Source organism: Volvox carteri (genome assembly GCF_000143455.1).
Source record: "Volvox carteri f. nagariensis unplaced genomic scaffold VOLCAscaffold_6, whole genome shotgun sequence".
NCBI lineage: Eukaryota > Viridiplantae > Chlorophyta > Chlorophyceae > Chlamydomonadales > Volvocaceae > Volvox > Volvox carteri.
In genome coordinates, this window is record NW_003307549.1 from 567,144 (window position 1) to 567,966 (window position 823).

The 823-nt window shown below is 61.5% G+C and overlaps 1 protein-coding gene across 1 annotated transcript in view; it reads right to left on the reverse strand.

The window, feature by feature from the left end:
* VOLCADRAFT_103430 (uncharacterized protein) overlaps positions 1–823 on the reverse strand; it is a gene marked incomplete at its 5' end in the record, with an annotated part of 15,403 nt that overhangs the window by 8,645 nt on the left and 5,935 nt on the right. The window contains 2 exons of the mRNA XM_002947425.1: positions 130–185; positions 516–779. Coding sequence (XP_002947471.1) covers positions 130–185; positions 516–779 — 320 coding nt within the window. The remainder of the gene's footprint in view (positions 1–129; positions 186–515; positions 780–823) is intronic.

Genomic DNA, 823 nt, shown 5'->3' on the forward strand with positions numbered 1-823 from the left:
AAGTACGGCAAGGACCATCTGCAACCGCAGCCACCGCCCCATCACAACAGACAGATGGGCCCGTCCAGCCGTACATGCCGTACCTGCGGCGTAGGACGACCAGAGCTCTGACACTAGTTCCTGCATCACCTCCTCGCCCGCCACTCGGCCCCCCTCGAACAGCGTTACTGAATGGCGCTTCAGACCTACCCGGTGTGTGTGTATGTGTATGTGTGGTGGAGGGGAGGGGAGGGGGCGGGAGGGGGGAGAGTGTGTGTGTGTGTGTGACGGGGGGAAGGGGGGACCCCATAGTACCGACGGAGCCTGAAGGACCCCGGAAAACACACCTCGCCTGCCCCATGCTCGTCCCTTTCCCCCTCCCACCCCCCGATATACATACATACGCACCTACAGTCCATCTCTCCATCTTCCCCCCAGCATAGAACGACACAAACAATCACACACATAATAACAGGCTTACAGATATATAAAGCGCACACATACATACATACATACATACATACATACATACATACCGGGTGACAGAGCACCCATCATGAGGTACCCCGTCGCCTCAGTATCCACCACCACCGCCACACCGCCTCCTCCTCCTCCTCCTCCTCCTGCTCCCGCCTGCGTCCCCAAGAAGGCCCCCTCCGCGACCTGCTGCTGCTGCTGGTAGTGGTGATGCTGCAACGCCGCCGCTGCCTCGTCGACATCGTCCGCCGCCACACCGGCGGAGCTCCTGCCGTACGGCTGGCCACCGCCGCCGCCGCCAGCCGCTTCATCCACGGGCATGGCTGCGTGTCGCAAAAAGGGGGGACGGGACGGTGCAGCTGATGAG